The sequence below is a fragment of the Sorex fumeus genome, unplaced genomic scaffold, assembly GCF_029834395.1.
Source record: "Sorex fumeus unplaced genomic scaffold, SorFum_2.1 ptg000034l, whole genome shotgun sequence".
Taxonomy (NCBI): Eukaryota; Metazoa; Chordata; class Mammalia; order Eulipotyphla; family Soricidae; genus Sorex; species Sorex fumeus.
The window spans coordinates 10,846,075-10,865,221 of NW_026606091.1; the positions used below are offsets into that span (position 1 = coordinate 10,846,075).

General features: G+C 41.7%; 1 protein-coding gene across 1 annotated transcript in view; it reads left to right on the forward strand.

Moving 5' to 3' along the window:
* FOCAD (focadhesin) overlaps positions 1-19,147 on the forward strand; it is a 339,599-nt gene that overhangs the window by 41,250 nt on the left and 279,202 nt on the right. Inside the window, exons 3-4 of the mRNA XM_056117152.1 lie at positions 1,595-1,669; positions 5,734-5,888. Of these exons, the coding sequence (XP_055973127.1) occupies positions 1,595-1,669; positions 5,734-5,888 (230 nt within the window). The remainder of the gene's footprint in view (positions 1-1,594; positions 1,670-5,733; positions 5,889-19,147) is intronic.

The window sequence follows — 19,147 nt, forward strand, 5'->3', positions numbered from 1 at the left end:
TATTGCAGTTGATGGCAATGTTATAGACAATGAAATATGGTATATTTTGTAAATAGGAGTTACAGACAATGAAATATGGTATATTTTGTAAATCGGAGTTATAGACAATGAAATATGGTATATTTTGTAAATAGGAGTAAAACTACTCATTAGTTCTCAATTCTTGTTACTATCCCTTTAAGCCAGAAGGTAAAAGACAGTAAGCTTAAGTAAACTATATTATAAAAGTGAATGATATACATTGCAAAGCTGAGACTGTTAAGCATTTTAAGCGTTGAGGTCTCAATTCTTTTTTTTTTTTTTTATTTTTGGGTTACACCTGGGGATGCTCAGGGGTTATTCCTGGTTCTGCACGCAGGAAATTACTCCTGGCATTGCTCAGGAGCCTATATGGGATGCCTGGGATCGAACCCGGGTCAGCTGAATGCAAGGAAAACTCCCTACCTACTGTAGTATCACTCTGCTCCTTCAATTCATTTCTAATGTGTGATAAACAAAAAGAAATGAAGGAGTTGGCACTATGTTTTTTTGTGTGATCTCTTCTGGAGACCTTGCAAGATTGACTAGTATTCCTTGCTATATATTCCTGGATCTCAAGTGCAGGATCAACAGTTGTGACAAAATTTTCTCCAGTGCCTGATTTCGAGAGACGGTATTAGTGGGTCAGACTCTTGCCTTGCATGTACCTACCTGGGTTTGACCCCTGCCCTCCCATGGTTCCCCTGAGGATTGCTAGGAGTGATCTTTTAGCACCACAATGTGTGACCCAAACCACCCTCACCCTCTGAAAAAAAGTTTTCTCCAGTGCATGTACAGAATGGCTGTCAATGTTAGTAGCCTCCTGGTTGTCAGACAGCTATCCTTGGTAGTACTGAGGAGCCATGACTTCACCTCATTGGATGACCATGAGGTGGTTGGAGGTAATGATGTTTATGTGTTTATGTAATTAACATCCTTTAAAGAGTCATAAAATCAGTTTGGAGCTTTATGGTCAAAGCAGAAAACTTAAAAGATTCCTAAGACTGAAACCTTGTTAAAGAACCAAAATCTATGAGAAACTGGTAAAGAAAAGCAGAGAAAGGGGAGAAGGGCCATGGTGGAGGGAAGAACGTTTGGTTGACATCTGTGAGGGTTCTGATCGTAAAGGTGGAGAAGAGTTTTCTCCATCTTTGTTAAAGACATGATGAAGCATGATGAGTTTCATTTAGATGTAAAAGATGATTTAAAAGCTTTAAATTTTCTTTTTGCCTCATGGTTTAATGGATTAAGCAATCTCAAATTATTTTCTAATACTACGTGACAGCAATTTGGATGAAAAAATCTGACAGTTTTCTTAACATCCATGAAATACTATTAATGTTATTGGTTTTAAATGAGGATAAAATGTTTACCTCAAGGGTTGTTAGATTAGGAATAATACATGTTGAGTGCCTAATGCAGTGCCTTCTTTGTAGCAGACAGTAAGTGGGGGATTTTGTCTATTGTCAATTGGCATTTCCTCATAAAAATGAGCACTGATATTAATTACCTCCAAGTACACCCCTGGGAAAGTTCTTCTGAGGGAATGCATTCATTAATTTTGTTTGTTTTGTAGGCTGTGGGTCATCTTATTGCTGCAGTCCTAAAGGAAAATGGATTTACAGAAAAGATCCATCAATCCACAAACCAGGTCTGTGTTTAACTTTTATTTTTCATTTTTGTTCAGCTATTGCTACCAGCTGCATCACAAATGCACTCTTTGTTCCCTGCACAATTCAAACTGCAAAGAGGATTTTGAGCTATGAGTAGTTCAGTACTTTTTTTTTTTTAAAAAAACTCATTTTTCTTACAAAGTCCTTTAAACTATAAAATTGGTTATAACAGACCCAAGGAATGAGATATGCAGGTGGTGAAGGGGAATATTTTTCAGTGAGAAAGAACCAGGGTGTGATGAGAATATGCATGTTTTAAAGAAGGTTCTAGAGTTATCTCTGAGGGAATATTTCGCTTAATAGAGAAATGAACGTGATGACTCTGGGTGGAAACTTCTCATGTTTTATGTAGACCCAAGTGTGAATTCTGAGCTGAAAATATGACATTGACATTTGGAGCTTGTGGAAAAATTCTGTACCTTGTGTTTGGCAGATGAAACTAAGAGTTGAAGTGTAGGAGGTTTTCATTGACCAGGGTTGTGCATTTTGATATAATAGTTAGAAACCTCTGTTTAAGTAGGTACCTCAAGATATACATGCTGAAAAACTTAATTGATGGAAATATTTTTTTTTCTCTTAAACAACAGAATTGATTTTCTCTCTCTTTCTTTTGGTTAGCCTTTCCAAGTTAACATTCTTTACAGCTTCTGCTGACATGTTGAATCAGGGCAGGGGCATACTTCCTTAATTGGCATTTATCTGGTGTTTTGTATGTCGTCATATAAATTAGAATTTCTGAGAGCCCTGATCCTAATGCTGCACATAATTACATTATGTACCCTGAGAAAATATAGTGTTGTTACTTAAACTGCCAGGATTTATTGAATGATGATTCCCTATAACTGAATGCTTCCTCTTCTCTTTATATATGAATGCTTGCTTCCGCCAGGACACATTGTCACCTGAAGCAACAGTTTGTTTATTCATTTATTTTGTGTGTCTGGCTACATGACAAAATAAATGCTGAAAGTAGACTATAGACCGAACATGATTGCCACTCACTCAGTGCCTCTTTTGCAAACCACAGCACCCAAAAGGAGAGAGAGAACAAAAGGGAATGCCCTGCCACAGAGGCAGAGTGGGATAGGGGGCATGGGGGAGTGGGAGGGAAACTGGGATCAGTGATGGTGGAGAATGGGCACTGGTGGAGGGATGGGTACTCGATCATTGTATAACTAAAACCCAAGCACAAAAATTTGTAAGTCTACAACTATACCTCATGGTGTTTCACTAATAAAAATAAAAAAAATGACATTTAGAAGCTCTTGATATTGTCCATACAGGTGAATAAACTTTCCTTCTGAATGAGAGGAGAAATGGAATAAAGGTATTCCTTTCCTGCAGAGACCGTTCTTCCAGGCCAGGGAGATAGCTTAAAGGGCTGAGCTCCCCTGCTTTGCATGCAGTGGGCTGGGTTTGATTCTTGGTAGCACATGAGCACCAAAGGGAGCCCGCACTTCTTCCCATCACCCTGGCACTGAGCAACTAGGAATGGTTCCGGACTACTGCGAAATGTGCACACCCCAAAAGACAAACAAGATGTCTTGTAAGGTCTTAAGGTTGAAAAAGCTCTTAGAGGGGCTGGAGCGATAGCACAGTGGGTAGGGCATCTGCCTTGCACGTGGCTGACCCGGGTTCGATTCCCAGCATCCCATATGGTCCCCTGAGCACTGCCATGGGTAATTCCTGAGTGCAGAGCCAGGAGTAGCCCCTGTGCATTGCCTAGTGTGACCCAAAAGCAAAAAAAGAAAAAAAGAAAAAAGCTCTCAGTCAGCTCTATCAGGAAAGTGAATACAATTATGACAGTTACGAATTTTAATATTTTTTTCTCTGAATTATATCTTTCCTTATGTTGCAAGAAAGTATAGCTTAACTGTAGGCATCACTGTGCTCAGGGGATGGGGACTGAACCCGGGTCGGCCGCTGTACTATTTCTTTTGCCTCTTGTGTTTAGAGTGGAGATGGACAGAGAAGGAAAGAAGTCATGTGAGCAAGAAGAGGAGAAATATGGGTGAACAGGCATCAGCTAGCATCAGTTAGACCAGTGATATGAATGAGGGGTACAGCCGTACATCTGAGACACAGACTCAACAACACTGAAACCATGAGATCTAAGTGGTGACCACTGAAACTTTGTAATGTGCCTGTCAAGTTGACAGGCAGGGGTGAAGTGGGGGTTGGGGTGGAGAGGGAATCTGGGAACACCGGTGGAGGGAAGTTGGCTCTACTGAAGGGATTGGTGTTGAATTATTGTATGCTTAAAACTCAACTATCAGTAACTTTGTAAATCATGGTTCTTTAATAAAGTTAAAAAAAATTAATTAAAAAAATAGGAACTCCCCTCCTCACCCCCCCAAGTCCCCTTAAGAAACAGGGCAGGAAGATGGGTAAAATGATAGAACACATGCTTACAACATGTGAGGCTCTGGATTTGATTCCTGGAGCTGCGCCACCAGGGCTGACCATGCTGGCCTCTTCTTTCTTCACTGATGCTCTGAGCACTGAAGTTGAGGCTTGTGTGGCTGCACCCCTGGGAGTGGCATTTCTGTATATTAAAAAATGATACAACACAACCTCCACCCACTCCCATCCCCGAACTGTATGTAAATCTGAACAAACTTAATCCACCACCGTCAAATGTAAATTTATTGTTAGAAGTGAACCATTTTGTGGGATTGTGGGTACTTGAAAGTTATGAAAGTTAGAACCTCTGCTTTTTAAAGAATTTTTGAAAAATGAACTGAAATTTACTGATGTGCAGTTCTGGTGTTTTCCTCTACAAGATACTAGCTCCACAATTAAAGGGGAGGGCAAGGTCACAGTTTCTTTGTTGGGTAAAAGAAGTGGAGTAGGCATTTGTTGGCAGTCATGAAATTAACAGCTTGTTGGTAGCCTGTTCTGTTTTGCTTTACCCGCTCTGGGTTGGCATCAGTAAATTGAGATAGGTGGGGTCCATGCTAATGGTAGTGGTTGGTAGAAGAGCATGGATGTTCTTGAAACTCTTAGATAAGTCTTGAGACATATCTATGAATTTGGACTTCAGCTTAAACTTTCATTTTATTTATTTATTTATTTATTAGTTTTTGGGTCAGCTCTGTGTTCACGGCACCTTATGGGGTGCCAGGGATCAAACCTGAGTTAGCCAGGTGCACGACAAGTATTCTACTGCAATACAAACACTCTGGCCCATAGACGAAATACTTTTTTTTTTTTGACTTTTTGGGTTACACTCAGCAATGCTCAGGGATTATTCCTGGCTCTGCACTCAGTTACTCCTGGTGGTGCTTGGGGAACCATATGGAGTCCAGGTCTGCCGTATACAAGGCAAACACACTTCCTGCTGTACTATTGCTTCGGCCCTCAAATTCTTGTGCTGATTTTTTTTTCCTTTTTTTTTTTATTAGTGAAACACCATGAGGTACAGTTGTAGATTTACAATTTTTTGTGCTTGGGTTTCGATTATACAATGATCAGATACCCATCCCTCCACCAGTGCCCATTTTCCACCACCATGGATAATATCCCTCCCACCCCCATCCCCCCATCCCCCCGTCTCTGTGGCAGGGCAATCCCCTGTGTCCTCTCTCTCCTTTTGGGTGTTGTGGTCTGCAAAAGAGGCATTGAGTGGCAAACATGTTCAGTCCATAGTCTACTTTCGACATGCATCTCCCCTCCTGGGAGGATCCTCCAAACACCCTTTATTTGGTGCTCCCTTCTCTACGTGCTGATATTTTTGGTGTCTGCCTAAATAGCTTGGCCAGAGCACTGTGCTACAGTCAAGGCTTGATTTTGATGCCCGTGTTCCTTGTGTTGCTAGAGCTCGGGTCATACCTCTACCTGCAGTCAGGCTTCTGTCTGCAGCCAAGATGTGATGAGAGACATTGACCTATTAGGACACACCCATGATCTCTTTTTAGTTTATTCTGTTAATGGGGTAGCAACAGCATCAATATTGTAAGAGTGCTTGCCTACTGTGAACAAATGGTATTTTGAAGAATGGATGGTGAGTACTGTGCGCATTTAATCCCCTGTTCGCTTGCAGACACCTGCGTTGAACTTGCTGTGGGAGAAGTGTTGCAGTGACAGCGTGGTGGTTCGTACAGCCTGCTGTGAGAGCCTGGTGGCACTTGTCGCTCAAGAGCATGCAGAATTCAGCTATGTTCTCAATGGAATCCTCAACCTCATCCCCTCTGCCAGGTACTCTTTCCTTCATCTTGGATCTATTCACACTTTAAATCTGTTTTTGTTTGTTTTGGGGCCACACCCAACTTTGCTTGGGTTTACTCCTGGCTTATAACCCAGGGATCACTCCTGATGCTTGGGGTACTATTTGGGGAGCTGGGGGTCAGATAGACTTGGATTGGCAGTGGGTACCAGTTTGATTTTTTTTTTTTGATTTTTGGGTCACACCTGGCAATGCACAGGGGTTACTCTTGGCTCATGCACTCAGGAATTACGCCTGGCGGTGCTCAGGGAACCATATGGGATGCTGGGAATCGAACCTGGGTCAGTTGTGTGCAAGACAAATGCCTTACCTGCTGTGCTATTGCTCCAGCCCCCCAGTTTGATTTTTGTGGAAAAATTTTCCCAATTTCCCCTTAAGGGTCAACATTCACCCTTCTTTTTCTTTAAAAAAAGTCATGTACTTGATATTTATTTTGAGGAGTTCTTTCTACTGGCCCTCGGGAAACACCAGGACTCTACCAGCAGTACTTGGTGTTAAGGAGGCTGTGTAGGACAGGAGATGGAAACCAGGACCTTGTGCATGCCAACCCTTTGAGCTGTCTCCTGGGCCCTGCACTTGATATTTGTCTGTTATGGTTATACTAGAAAAAAAAAAGCCAGTAAGTGACTATGTTTTTGCCCCACATATATTGGAAGTATTGTGTATATATCCATCTTAATTGTAGTACAGATATACTAATTTAAATTTGACAGTTTGGAAATTGTGAACTTTGGCTGTACTTAAATTTTAGGGATCTGCTTAAATTTACTATTGCTGTTGTTATGAATAAAATAACTAAGTATCTTACAATTGAAAAGAAAGTGCAAATTTTTGACATTTTAAGAAAGAAAAATTGCCCGTGAAAAGTTTTGTTTCTACAGTGGAAAGCATATACACTGTATTGGCAATGCTTGTGCAATCTTTGGCATTGGTATGTATTCGAAGATAGCAGCATTTATTTACTTGAAAGTATTTTTTTGCCTTAATTTTACCCACCCTCAGTTATTTCAAGTAAGTAATGTGTTGCTCTTTGCATTTATTTGATATGACCTTGTTTTATGGTCAGGGGGCTCTCCAAAGTGTTGTTTGGGAGACCCAGGCATTTACGCCAGCAATTCTTGGCTAAGCAGGCCTGAAGGTCAATGAAGATGTGGAAGGTGTCATGCTATAGTGCTAGGGATTACTTGTACCATCCTGCCAACATGTGGTGATTTCCAAGTAGCATGGTAGTGATGCTCTGGAGACCATGTTATGTCAGGAATCACACTGGGATTGGCCACATGTAAAGCATGTGCTTTAACCCCAGACTTTTGCTTTAGTACCAGACCATGCTTAGTTCATTTAAAGATGGAAGATAATAGGATAATATGGATAAATGAAACATACTCATTTCAAGATGGTGACACAAGAGCATATTTGAGCCATCCTATGAAAATAAACATTTTGTAAAAAATTTTCTCTGCAGAGATGCTATTGCATTTCAAGAAATGGTCTTGACTGGTAGGTGGGAAACACATGGGCAGTGTATATTGGTGGAGGGAAGTAGACACTGGTGAAGGGATGGTGTAGAAACATTTTTTGTATTATTGTATATCTAAAACTCAGCTATCAGTAACTGTAAATCATGGCTTTTTAATACTTTTTTTAATAAATGGGAAAAAAAAAGAAACCCGATCATGGGTAACTTTGTAATTTCACAGTGACTGAATTTAAAAACATATGTAAGAAGGACTTAACGCAGAAAACCAGCAGCTTGGAGCAGAAAAGCGAATGGACTATGTGTTAAACCATGCCATCATGCCTGCCCGGAGGGGAAAGGGTGTTGCCCCATTCGCCCTCTCCTCTCTGGAAAGAAAGATGGCGGCCATATGGGAGTCTTGTGGACAGCAGGTTTGAGCCAGGGGTCGGGGGTGGCAAAAACCTCATGGGACGGGGGGGCGTTCTGGCCCGTCCTTCACGCCCTACCGAGGTCACCAGTTGCCCCCCACAAGCGGCTCTCCGGCACAGTCACAACTCCAGAGCACAGAAACCAATCTCTTAATTATCTAACTTTTAATAGAAATACTTCCAGGGTTAATAAGTAAAATAGCAGAAATCCAAGCAGCCACGCGACATCATTTAATTCTTAAACCCAGCTGTAGAAAGCAAATCATTTCACAGCTATTTTTCAGCATGTCTGATTTGGGGGGCGGGGGGGGGGGTCGTAAACTCTAAATAATAATGGTGCATCTTTTATTGAAACAATGAATCTAGTCAAAGTAGATAGAGTGTTAACTAGAACTCATCTGCCTCACAGGAATTGGGAAGGGTGGGAGGTGGGGTTCTATTGGGTTTCGCGGTAAAAAATAAGTATTGGTAAAGGGAAATGTGTTTGATATTTACATGACTGAGACCTAAACCTGAAAGCTCTGTAACTTTTCCCACAGTGATTCAATAAATAAATAAATTATAAAAAAAAACATATATAAGGAAGAAAAGAAATGGTCTTGCTCTATTAGTTTTTGGTTCTGTCCACTTTAGAACATTTGGATTTCTGTCCAATAGCCCCTTCTCCTAGCTCTGACCCAGCTCTTGTCTCCTTCTCAGGCAGATAGAAGAGACATTGTTTGCCCAGTGTTTCTAATGCATTTTTGTTATAGTATTATTGTATCTGAATTTGAATCCTCACCCTGTTTCCTACCAGCAGTTGGGATGGAGAATAGCTTTAACTCCTTAATTTATGGACGATACCTTCCTGGGCTTGAAATATATTAGGTGAAATAATTTCTTAATTTTTTTTTCTTTTTGGGTCATACCCGGTGATGCACAGAGTTATTCCTGGCTCTGCACTCAGAAATTACTTTTGGCGGTGCTCGGGGGACCATATGGGATGCTGGGAATTGAACCTGAGTTGGCTGCGTGCAAGGCAAACACCCTACCCGCTGTGCTATTGCTCCAGCCCCACTTCTTAATTTTTAATATAATAAAGGAAAGCTGAGGTAAAGTATAGATATATCCAACATTTGACATACATAGCAACCCCATTATCAGTACCTTCCTTCAGAGTGGCATTTTTGTTATAATTGATGGATCTACACTGATATAATCACCCAAAATTCATATTTCCACGAAGGATACTCTTGGTACTGTACATTCTTTGTTCAAACACACAATGACATGTATCCATTATTTTAGTATTAGATACAGTATTTGAACTATACTTAGTGTTTTATCTGGGAGTGATGCTGGCGTCCTGGATGCCCCTCCTCAGGATCCACAGTAACCACCAAGCAGTTCAATATGAGGGCCAAAGGATGGGATGCTGTTTGGACTCTGTGGTGCTGTGGTTTTACTGGGCCAGCCAAGTGGTGCTTTGTGCCCTCTAGGACCACACCTGACAGTGTTTGGAGTCTCCAAGGTTATGTCTAGTGATGCTTGGAGGACCAGGTGGTGCCAGGGTTCAAACAAGGCCTGGGTGTATAGTTTTGCCTGCACCTGGCTCCTCATCAGGTGAAGCCAGGCTGGAAAGCTTCTGTGACCTGATGATCCTTACAAGGCTGAGGCTGTTGTCAAACGTTCAACCATTCGGCCCAGGGTTGAACATGTCCAGCTTTCTTTCACTTGAGACTGCATCTGTCGGCCAGCCAGCCAGTTTCTTCTCTCTCTCTCTCTCTCTCTCTCTCTCTCTCTCTCTGCTTAGATAGGCAGCTTTTCCCCAAATGTGAGTGGTTTCTCATTCCTGGTAAGTTTCAAAAGCTCCCTGCCAGCTTATAGGGAGCTCCCCACACACGTCAGTCTTTTCTTTTTTTGCTTTTAGGGTCACATCCAGCAATGCTCAGGAGTTATTCCTGGCTTTGCACTCAGGAATTACTCCTGGCGGTGCTCGGGGGGTCATCTGGGATGCTGGGAATCAAACCCGGGTCGGCCGCATGCATGGCAAACACCCTACCTGCTGCGCTGTCGCTCCAGCTCCTGCATATCAGTCTTGGTCTCAGGGTTGTGGCACTAGTCAACTTGCCCCATGACTACAGTGAGGCAAAGCAATCTCTGCATTCCCTCCTCCTTGGGAGCACTCTGCTTAGCTGAGCTGTGGTCATTGTTCCTCCACGTTCATGGCAGAGAACCTGTGGACGATGACCAGTCTCTCCAGTTTATCTCCTAAGCAGGATCTCATGCAATATTTTGTGTTTAATTCTGTTCATTTTTTTCCTTGTGCAGTTCTGCTAAGGGGTTCACTTACTTCACTCCCTTTTCTATGGTCTCCCTGCCTTGTTTCCATTACTTTTAAAGGTCTATGGAAATACGGCCAAATATAGGAGGAATTCTTGTCTATTAAGCAAATATGGAAGTCTTATCAATTAAAGAATCCTGAAGGAATATTTTAAGAAGTTTCTCTTTTTGGGGGGAGAGGGGAAGGGCCCCTACCCAGCGGTGCTCATGGATTACTTTTGGCTATGCGCTCAGAGATTACTTAATGCTGGCAATGTTCAGAGGACATGTGGGATGCCAGAGGTTGAACCTGGGTCAGTTGTGTACAGCACAAGCACTTTCTCCTCTGTACTATCTTTCCAACCCCTTAAAATTTTCTTCTCTGAGGATTTTGATATTATCTAAATTGTCACCCATAGGGATATGTAGACAGATAGACCTTGAAGTCTATCCTTAAAAATTTTAGAACAATTTGGTCAGGAAATATATTAATGTAAGTGCTAAATTTTCCTTATTGTCACCAGTAAAGGTAATAATTACCTCTGCTTTAGAAAATAGAATTTTCTTTGTTTGCTTTATTTCAAGTAGCAGAGCTTTGTGGTTTGTTGTGATTACAAAGACTCTACTTTTTATTGTTTGTATTTAAAAAGGCAAAATGAGAATCAAATTTAAGAAATTAAATTTAATTAAAAACAGGAGACTCCACAAGCCTTCTCTTCCAATTGTGGCTCAGAGATTTCTTCGGAGACAGAAAGCCATCATTATATTTGGAATTTCAAAGCAGGAATGACTTTGTAATTTTCTTGTGCTTCTTGGCTGAGATATTTTGGTTGTTTAATTTCAATATTTAAATTTCCACTTTTCTCTGATTCTCTCTCTCTCTCTCTCCCTCTCTCCCTCCCCCCCCTCTCGTTTTTGGACCATACCTGGCAAGGCTCAGGGGTTATTTCCGGCTCTGCTATCAGGAATTACTCCTTTACTCCTGGCAGTGCTTGGGGACCATATGGGATGCTGCAGATCGAATGTGGGTCAGCTGCGTTCAAGACAAACATTTTACCCATTGTACTGTTGCTCTGGTACTTGAATCTCTTTTTAAATGCGGGTTTATCATTATCTGGAGACATCTTGGGCACACAACCACGTGGTAATCTTTCAACTCTGCTTAGTAATCCAAGAAATAATTCCAAGACTTTATCTTTCAGTTTTATCTATAATTTTTAGCATCCTTCAGTAACTAGGGAGAGGGGCGTGGAACAGATACTGAGAAGAAGCCTTTGATGAAATTGATATTTAGAAAATGTCGCTTCTGGAGTTATCTTGCTAAGGTAATCTTTCCTAAACCTGTAACCTGTTCCTCAGTCCTTTACAGGCTTAGCTTAGAGAATTCCCATGGGGTGTGTGGAGACACCGCCACCCTCCCACCCCCAGCCCACCATTTGAGAAACACTGTTCTAGAGCCTGTTCCATTGTATAGTCTGACTTTGAAAAAGACTTGACATTTGAAAAGCTCTGGTCCTCTAAACTTCAGGGAGTGCCTGGGAAAGTGTCTGGCTCTGTTTGAGAGACTGTTCTCTTCAAAGACATGGTTTGATGTCCAAGAGTGTTTTTGGTTCAAAGCTGAGGCAACATGAAACAACTGTAAACTAGTTTTTATAGCTTCTGTAAACAAAGACATGGATTTAAGAAGGCAAAAATGTTCTTTTAATCAGTAAGGAAATTAAAAAAAAAAGTCTTCCCTAGAGGGGGTGAATGAAAGACGGGGACCACAAAGGAAACACAGTAAGGAAATCATTATCACTAGTTAAATGTGAATTTTGAAATGAACCCAAACTGAAACTGCACTGAATGATAGATGGTAGCATGTTCTGTTTTTTTTTGACTTTTCTTGACATTAATGGACCTAAATCTTAAAATTTGACCTTTGAAATTTTTGCTTCTATTTTTGCCTTTATATTGAATTTATCCTAAGATAAAGATTTCCAAAGCAAAGAGTTCCCTGTTTTTCTTTTCTTGAGTTCTCCACCCCAACTGTGCCAGCTTCCAGAAAGCTCACGCAACCATTGTTCCAGTTGCTTAGTAACGAGATTGTGAATAAAAACTGTACTCTCCCGTGGAACCAGGTATTCAGTTTTTGATATTGAGATGTCATGACAGCCTGTAATTTTGGTTCAACTGCTTTCCCAACCCCCCTTCTTTAAAAAATGTGTTTGGTAGGAAGGTTATGCTCTGGATAAATTAGGCTCCGTACTTCATTTTTGTGCCTTTTGTGCCTCCCAAACAAGGGAAGGACCTGTAATTTATTTATTTGGGGAAAATAAAATATAGGGAGGTGTGAGAGATGAAGTATGCTTTTTAAGGATTCCTCAAATCTACTTTGCAATGATTTCTTGACTAGAGTATTGGAAATTCCTACAATGAGTCTTCACTTATGCTGCTGATTCAGTGAGTCGTAAGCCATGGAATGATGAAAGTCCAATTTGGTTAAACATGGTTCTGAGAACGATTTGGAGTAAAGATTTAGGGTAATCTGTTGAGAAATACTTGTTTTTCAGGATTTCCTCTTTTGCTGATACCCTTTCCCCTTGAAACTTAATTGCTTTGTATCAAGGGCTGGAGCGATAGCACAGCGGGTAGGGCGTTCGCCTTACAAGCGGCCAACATGGCCGACCCGGGTTCGATTCCTCCGCCCCTCTCGGGGAGCCCGGCAAGCTACCGAGAGTATTGGATATGCCAGACACAGTAACAACAGTAACATGTAGAAAGCAGCTAGGCACCAAGGAGACACTCTTATGACTGGAAGCTCTTCTGAACTATTAAGCCTTCCTTTATTTGGTAGGGTAAAGAGGAAGGAAAAGATGCCTATATGATGGGCTAACCTCTGAGGTGTAAGGAAGACAGTCTTTGTTTGCTTTCTAGCTGTCAGGCCTTCTACCTTGGGTTCAAGTGCTTATTTCTTATCTGAGAGTGACAGTTACTAGACCATGTCTATTTCATTTCTTGCCTTTTACTTTTTTATTTTCTTGCTTTTTGGATCACACCTGGAGATGCACAAGGGTTACTCCTGGCTCATGCACTCAGGAATTAGTCATGGCGGAATTAGTCATATGGGATGCTGGGAATCGAACCCAGGTTGGCTGCATGCAAGGCAAATGCCCTACCCACTGTGCTATTGCTCCAGCCCCACATCTTGCCTTTTAAATGTTCCTCTAGTCATTTAGGTTATTTCCAGATGTTTTTCTTTCTTTTTTTCTCCAGTCTTCGTTCTTTGTCTAAAATCCTAGAATCTCTACTTGCAGTTCATAATCAGAAAAGTGATTCCAGCCACTTATCGTGTCTAGGACATTCTGCCCTACTTTTTTGCTTTTTTTTTTTTTTTTTGGTTAGTTGATTTGATTGAATATTGCAAAATTTTCTGTTGTAATAGTTATGTGTTTATGCTAAGATATTTTTAGGTGACTTAAGAAAAGTGACCACTGAGTACGTTACTTTCATAATGGAAATATGCTTCAGAAATTCTTTAGAAGCATTTTTTCCCCTAGCACTTAGAAGACAAATGAGTATATAGTTTTTCCAAACAAAAATTCATTAGCATTACACTTACTAGATACTTTATTTTTTAAAAGAAGCCTGATTTTTGGTTTCTTTTTCAAGCATGAGTTCCCTATAACTTTTGAATTTTTTCCCTCTCTCTGGAACTTTTTCTTGTTCTCACTTCTTACATACGTTTGTTAAGAATTTAGAAAATGATCTGGCCATTAGTCCAGTTTTTAATTGTGCTTCTATTGATGTAACTTACTACGATAAAGTATGACCAGTTAGGGCTGGGAGATGACTCAAAGGTCTGGAATGCATACTTTGCATTAGGAGGTTTGATCCTAATGGGTTTGATCCTCCAGTACCACATGGTCCCCAGGTACTACTGGGAGCATCTCCTGAACTTTAGCTTCTGAGCACCACCAGCTGTGCCCGTTCTCCCTCTTTTTCTATGAAAGCCAGTGCGTTACCCTTTTCACTTATAAGTGAGACATAGCTGCATTTGTTTTATTTGCCCTTTGATTTCCAGGGATCTCTCTCTTGGGATGATTGTGTCTTTCTCTACCCAAACCTTTGTTGTTCTTAGTCCTGGTAAAATTAATTTGGGTACTGCTTTGCGCCTCATATTTAAACTGCTATGAAAGTAAGGAACCAAGTATATTTGTAGTCTTCTGAAGGAGTCGGATTGACACTTAATTTTAAATTTGTTTTAGGGCCTCACCTGGCGGTGCTCAGGGGTTGCTTCTGGGTCTCCACTCAGGAATTGCTCCTGGGGATGGTTGGGGGGTCATATGGGATGCTGGGGATCAAGCCTGGATCAGTTGCATTTAAGACAAATGCCCTACCCACTGTATTTTTTTTTACTTTTACCCAACAATACTTAATTTTGTATGAAACAAAATCCTAAACAAAGTAAATAGATGCATGTTTTTTGTGCTCAGTAATATTTCTGTTGCTTTTGCCTAGTAAAAAGCAATTTCTGATGGTTGAACTAAAATAGTTTGTATCATTTGACCAATGTTTTCCTTCTTTTCTAGTACACACACAAACACACACTCACACACACACACACACACACACACATACACACACACAGTCCCAGAATATTCAGAGTCATTATGTACCCATATGCTATCTCATGATAACATTTTATGTCCATTGAAAACTGAGATTCACTTTTTGCATTTTTGTTTGCTTTTGGGTAATCTCTGGAGGTACTCAGGCTTTATTCCTGACTCTGAGCTCAGGGATCACTCTTGGTGGGGCTTGGGAGATCAGATGTAGTGCTGGTAACTGAACCTGGGTTGGCCATGTGCAAGAGAAGCACCCTTCCTGCTATAGTGTCTTTCAGGTTCTCCCTCTTTGCATTATGTTTTGCCATTGCACTTATAGTTTTCTATAAGTTTGCCTGAAGTTTCCTGTGCTCTCTCTGAGGGCTCCTGTACCAGTTTCAACCTTTCAACTTTTCCTGGCATGTGCACAACCTACCGTTATTGTTTGGCTTGTGGCAGCAGCTTCCTGTTTGGGTAGGACTCTTTGGACTACAAGTGACAGAAATTCTCTTGAACTAGTTAGACCAGAGAAGGGTGATTGTAATTTGCTTTTTCTTTTCTTTTTTTTTTTTTTGTGCCACACCCTGTGGCTTACTCCTGGCTTTGTGGTCAGGGATCATTCCTGGCCATTTCAGGGGACCGTATAGGATGCTGGAATTGAACCCTGATGACCGAGTACAAGGCAAATGCACTCCGTCCCCAGATTTTTATTTTGATAAAGGGGTGTCCCATAAGACACAAAAACCGGAATGCTTCTGGGCCCCCAAACAAAATTGGATATAAGGTTGTGGGTTTCATTCTTTGTTTTTTTTTTTTTTTTGGTGGGCAAACACACCTGGTGGTATTCAAGGCTTACTCCTGGCTCTGTGTTCACTCCTGGTGAACTCAGGGTACTGTATGGGGTGCCAGGATTGAAGCAGGTCAACCACGTGCAAGGCAAACTCCCTATCCACTGTACTATTTCTCTTCCCCTTCCCTCATTCTTCTTTCTTGCTGCAGACTTGTTCTGCTTCCTAGACATCAGGGTATCATGACTAACTGAGCTCAGAATTTCTGGTTCACAATTACAGATCACCAAGGGTAGGATGTAGTATGCAGGTGGTTACTTCTGGGTTAGTCCACCCTGTCTGTGGCTGCATATTATTCTCCAGGGCTGCTGTAATAACTGATCACAAATCTAATGTTTTAAATCAGTGAAAATGTTTCCACAATCTTGGAAGCCAGAAGTCAAAAATCAGGGATTGATTCCTTCTGGAAGCCAGAGGAATATCTGTTCCATGCTTCTCTCCTAACTTCTGGGCCTGCTGGAAGCCCGTGGCATTCCTTGGTTTGTGACTGCATAACTCCAATTTCTTCCTTCGTCTTTTTATAATCCTCGTTTCTGTGTTTCTCAGTCTCAACTCTCTTTTATAAGCCATTAGTGATTGGATTGATGGTCCATCCAGGATGACCACATCTTGAGATCCTTAATTCTATATACAAAGTCCCTGTTTTCAAATAATGTTGTCTCTGTTTTCAAATAATGTCACATTTACAGCTCTAGAAGTTAGACATAGCTTCATGGGGGCATAGGGAAATACTGTTTAACCCTCTGTAGGCTTTGTCCCTATGTACATTGAAATCCCTTGCACAGTAACCGTATGAGTGAGAAAGGAGAGGTGCTACTTCCCCAAACTTTATTTCCAAAGGGTTTTTTTTGCTGGGGTGAACTTGGAAAATAGCCATGACTTTGGAAATAAGTAGCTTTCAGCCTCTGAACTCAGCTCTAGCTTTGGCATATAATTATGCTAAGTGTGACAGATCAGATCTGTTTTCTCTAACAGGGGCAGAAAAAGGTGAGTGGCTGAGTGGCTGGAGAGTTATCGTCATTGATAATACACTTGTGCTGTGATCACATGATCCCAGCATATTCACATTCTCATCATTGTTGTTATCCTCTAGATTTTTTTTTTTTTTTTTTTTTTGCTATGTGTGATGGTAGGGAATTGAACCCAGGATGTCACACATACAAGGCAAATGCTCTTCCACTGAGCTACATCCTGGACTTGGATCCTGTGTAATATTTTTTTGTTTGTTTGTTTTGGGGCCACATCTGTTTATTTATTGAAATTTTTATATATTTTATTTTCATAAAGTAGTTTACAATAGTTCATTACAGATAATATTCTAACACCAATCCCACCACCAAGCACCTTCCCAACACAATAAGAGGGAAGTGTGTGAAGGTTGTTGTATTTTATTGTGGAGCCATTTAAGCCCATATATAAGAGAATACAAGCAAGTATGTTAAAAACCAAACAAATGTGTGCTACTTTTGGTACGTAAGTGAGCTAGAGTATAAGAGGTCATGCAGCCACAAATGGGGCAGCAGTTGGGGGTACTTTGTAGGTGTGACTGCCAAGATGCTGGAAAACTGGGGTGCTGGAGGGAGGAGGCCAAGACCTGATCTGAGCGGGCTTGGAGTTCTCAGTCACGGGTCCCACATTTCCTGGGTTTTTTTGTTGATTCGCTCTCAGGTGAGGCTCGTCCAAGTGTGTGTAGAGTAGCCTTGAGTTATGGTGGCAGGTGGGTCCAGGAAGTTTTTGGCTACCGGGGTTCTGCTTGGGGTGGGGAGGGAAACTCAACCTGCCTCCCTCCGAGGTGCCCCAGTTAAGACAGCCTGGCGTGGGGTCAGACATTCTGCCAGGGCCACACCTGTTGATGCTCATTGGTTACTCATTGGCTGTGCACTTAGGAATCACTCCTGGTGGGCTTGAAGGACCATATGGGATGTCAGAGATTGAACACAATTGGCCGCATGCAAGGCACCCTGCCTATTGTGCTATCTCTCCAGCTCCATTGAATATTTTTTTGAGACCATAAATTTTCTCTCTGAGCATTGTTAATGATAGAAACAATAATTGCCTTGATTGCCAGGTGAAGGGAGGTAAAGGAGGGAAGCTAGTTTTTCTTACATACAATGTATATAATTATGCTTGGAGGGTTACTTAAAATTCCTCACTGCATACTCAGAAAAATCTTACGAAAAGGTAAAATTAGCCCCATTTTATTGTTTATAAGCAGACTCAGAGATATTAAGTATTAGAGTGAAATTGAAGAGTGAAGAGATAATTACTCATAATAAATTGGGAGGATAAGAATGAATGATTTTTTTCTTTTCCAGTTATGAAATTTTAGTCAAAATCTCACACATATCCCACAGTTTTTTCTTTCTTTCTTTTTTTTTTTATGTAGGAGTACTGCTATTTATTCAGCCACTGATTAGGCTGATTGAATTGGTCATGAACTCCACCTTACTTTTTTTTCATTTTTTATAATTTTATTTATTGAATCACCATGAAAGCAGTTACAAAGGTTTTGGGTTAAAGTCTTGGTCATACAATGAAACACCCATACCTTCACCAGTGCCCATTCTCCACCCCTAACAACCCCAGTATACCCCCGTCCCACAACCTCCCTCTACCTGTGGGGCAGATGATTTCCACATTACTCTCTCTCTACTTTGATCACATTCAGTATTTTGACACCAGACCCACCATTATTATTTGAGATTTTACCCCTCTAAATTTGAGATTTAACACTCAGATCTGCTGAAAAGGCAGCAGTAGACAATCTGTTTTCTGTTGCTGGTTATGAATAACATATGATGTCGCATGGCTGCAGTAGTGGCCGCGCGGTTTTGAAATTGCAAAATTTTAGCACTTAAATCTGGAGGGATTTCTGCCAAAACCTGCTGGGTTCCAGTATTTGTTTCTGAGTCTCTGGGATCATAGCCATTAAGCATCTTGACCGGGAGCCAGAGAGGCCGTTCATGGGTAGTGACTTGGGGTCTCGTTGGAACAGGGAGGAAAGGGCCGGCTCTACCTCCATCCCGTGAAGCCCCATGTGTCTTGTCACTGAGGGCCCAAACCGGACTGTCCAAAGGCCTCTGGAGGATGGGGGCCACTGAGCCGCCTAGGGGAAGCAGGTGGAGGGATAACACCCTTTCCCCCTGGGGTGGCCCGGTGACAGTAACCTACTGCAGGGTCTGGACGCATTTCTGCCAAAAGCCACTGGGTTTCGGGATTTGTTTCTGAGTCTCTGGGATCATGGCCGTTAAGCAGCTTGATCAGGAGCCGAGAGGCTGTTCGTGGTCGGTGTCTCGGGGCCTTGTTGGGGTGGGGAGGAATAGGCATGAAACCTATTCCCACCTGTGTTGGCCCAGTGCTGGTAACCTACTGCAGGGACCAGACGCATTTCTGCCAAAAGCCGCTGGTTTTTGAGATTTGTTTCTGAGTTTCTGGAATCATGGCCATTAAACGGCTTGATCAGGAGACAGAGAGGCTGTTTGTGGGTGGCGACTTGGGGTGATAGGGAGGAAAGGGCCGGCTCCACCCCCATCCCGTGAGGCCCCGTGTGTCTCGTCACTGCAGGCCCAAACCTGACTGTCCGTCCAGTGGCCTTTGGAGGATGATGGC